The sequence below is a fragment of the Anser anser genome (genome assembly GCF_964211835.1).
Source record: "Anser anser genome assembly, chromosome: 34".
Taxonomy (NCBI): domain Eukaryota; kingdom Metazoa; phylum Chordata; class Aves; order Anseriformes; family Anatidae; genus Anser; species Anser anser.
In genome coordinates, this window is record NC_139755.1 from 282,064 (window position 1) to 284,562 (window position 2,499).

At 63.0% G+C, this 2,499-nt stretch overlaps 1 protein-coding gene across 1 annotated transcript; it reads left to right on the top strand.

The window, feature by feature from the left end:
* Positions 1-206: 206 nt before the first annotated feature.
* LOC310888374 (uncharacterized protein) lies at positions 207-1,282 on the top strand (the record flags this gene model as incomplete). Its single annotated transcript, XM_083814998.1, has 3 exons — positions 207-891; positions 948-1,230; positions 1,262-1,282. Exons 1-3 carry the CDS (start codon positions 239-241, stop codon positions 1,280-1,282), a joined length of 957 nt encoding a protein of 318 aa, XP_083671124.1. The 5' UTR covers positions 207-238.
* Positions 1,283-2,499: the final 1,217 nt, after the last annotated feature.

Below are 2,499 nucleotides of genomic sequence, written 5' to 3' on the forward strand. Positions count from 1 at the left end.
CGGCCGTTGGCCAGCAGGGCCCCGCGGCCGTGGCCCGGTAAGATGGCCGCCTGCGGCACCACGTACACCTGCGGGGACACGGCTGCGGCCACGGCCAAGGTGGACGCCCTGGGGGGGGGGGCGCCCCATGGCCACGCCCAAGATGGCCGCCACGGGATAGCCACACCCAAGATGGCTCCCCCAGTGACCACACCCGAGACGGCCACGCCCAAGATGGCTGCCCCAAGGGGTCGCCCCAATGGCCCCACCCAAGATGGCCACACCCAAGATGGCTGCCCCAAGGGGTCACCCCGATGGCCACACCCAAGATGGCCCCACCCAAGATGGCTGCCCCAAGGTGGTCACCCCGATGGCCATACCCAAGATGGCCACACCCAAGATGGCCGCCCCATGGTGGTCGCCCCAATGGCCCCACCCAAGATGGCCCCACCCAAGATGGCTGCCCCAAGGGGTCACCCCGATGGCCACACCCAAGATGGCCCCACCCAAGATGGCTGCCCCAAGGGGTCACCCCGATGGCCCCACCCAGGATGGCCACACCCAAGATGGCCACCCCATGGTGGTCGCCCCAATGGCCCCACCCAAGATGGCCCCACCCAAGATGGCTGCCCCAAGGGGTCACCCCAATGGCCCCACCCAAGATGGCCACACCCAAGATGGCCGCCCCATGGTGGTCGCCCCGATGGCCCCACCCAAGATGGCCCCACCCAAGATGGCGGCCCGAAGGGGTCACCCCGATGGCCACACCCAAGATGGCCCCACCCAAGATGGCTGCCCCAAGGGGTCACCCCGATGGCCACACCCAAGATGGCCCCACCCAAGATGGCTGCCCCAAGGGGTCACCCCGATGGCCACACCCAAGATGGCCACACCCAAGATGGCTGCCCCAAGGTGGTCACCCCGATGGCCCCACCCAAGATGGCCCCACCCAAGATGGCTGCCCCAAGGGGTCACCCCGATGGCCCCACCCAAGATGGCCGCCCCATGGTGGCTCCCCCGATGACCACGCCCAAGCTGGCCACACCCAAGATGGTTCCCACAATGGCCACACCCAAGATGGCTGCCCCAAGATGGCCAACCCCAAGCACATGTCCCCAAGATGGCCACACCCAAGATGGCTCCCCCAAATGGCCACACCCAAGATGGCCGCCCCAAGATGGTTCCCCCCACAGCCACACCCAAGATGGCCGCCCCACCCCACCAGGCCACACCCCCCTCCCTTCAAACCCTGCCCCTCCAATCCCCACCCCCCTCCTCCAAGCCCCTCCCACTTTCCCCTTGACCACGCCCCCCCCGCAGGCCCCGCCCCTTAAAGGGCCAGCTCACCAGCAGCAGCTCGGCGGCGCCCAGGGCAGCGCTGGCGGCCCCGAAGGCGGCCCCCAGGAAGGCGCAGAGCCCCACCGCGCCCCCCGCCTCGGGGCCCAGCGCCCCCCACAGCAGCGCCAGGGGGCCGCCCCCTGCGGCACCCCGCAACACCCCGTGACCCCAAATACCCCAGAACCCCACAAGGATACCCCAAAGAGCCCCAAAACCCCACCGAAATACCCCCAAACCCCACAAAAATACCCCCAAACCCCACAAAAATACCCCCCAAACCCCACAAAAATACCCCCAAACCCCACAAAAATACCCCCCAAACCCACAAAAATATCCCCCAAACCCACAAAAATATCCCCCAAACCCCACAAAAATACCCCCAAACCCCACCGAAATACCCCCAAACCCCACAAAAATACCCCCAAACCCCACAAAAATACCCCCAAACCCACAAAAATATCCCCCAAACCCACAAAAATACCCCAAAACCCCACCAAAATATCCCCCAAACCCACAAAAATACCCCCAAACCCCACCGAAATACCCCCAAACCCCACAAAAATATCCCCCAAACCCACAAAAATACCCCAAAACCCCACAAAAATACCCCAAAACCCACAAAAATATCCCCCAAACCCCACTAAAATATCCCCCAAACCCACAAAAATACCCCAAAACCCCACCAAAATACCCCCAAACCCACAAAAATACCCCAAAACCCCACTAAAATACCCCAAATACCCCACAAATCCCCCCCCCAAAACCAAAATACCCCCAAACCCCATAAATATCCCCTAAATTCCCCCAAAATGCCCCAAATGCCCCGCAATCACCCCCAATACCCCGACCCGAAATACCCCAATAACTCCCCAGAGACCCCAAATCCCCCAAAATCCCCCCAAAATCCCCCAAATCCCCCCCAAACCCCGACCCCGCTCACCGGGGGCCCCCCCGTTGGTGGCGATGGCGCTGAGCGACAGGGCGGTGAGCACGGCCTGCGGGGCGACGCGTCTGGGCACCCTAAAAACACCCCAAAACCCCCCCCAAACCCCCCAAAACCCCCCAGAGACCCCACAACCCCCCCAGAGACCCCAAAAACCCCCAAAATCCCCCCATAAAACCCCCAAATCCCCCCATCCTGACCCCAAAAACCCCCCGACCCTATAAAAACCCTATAACGAC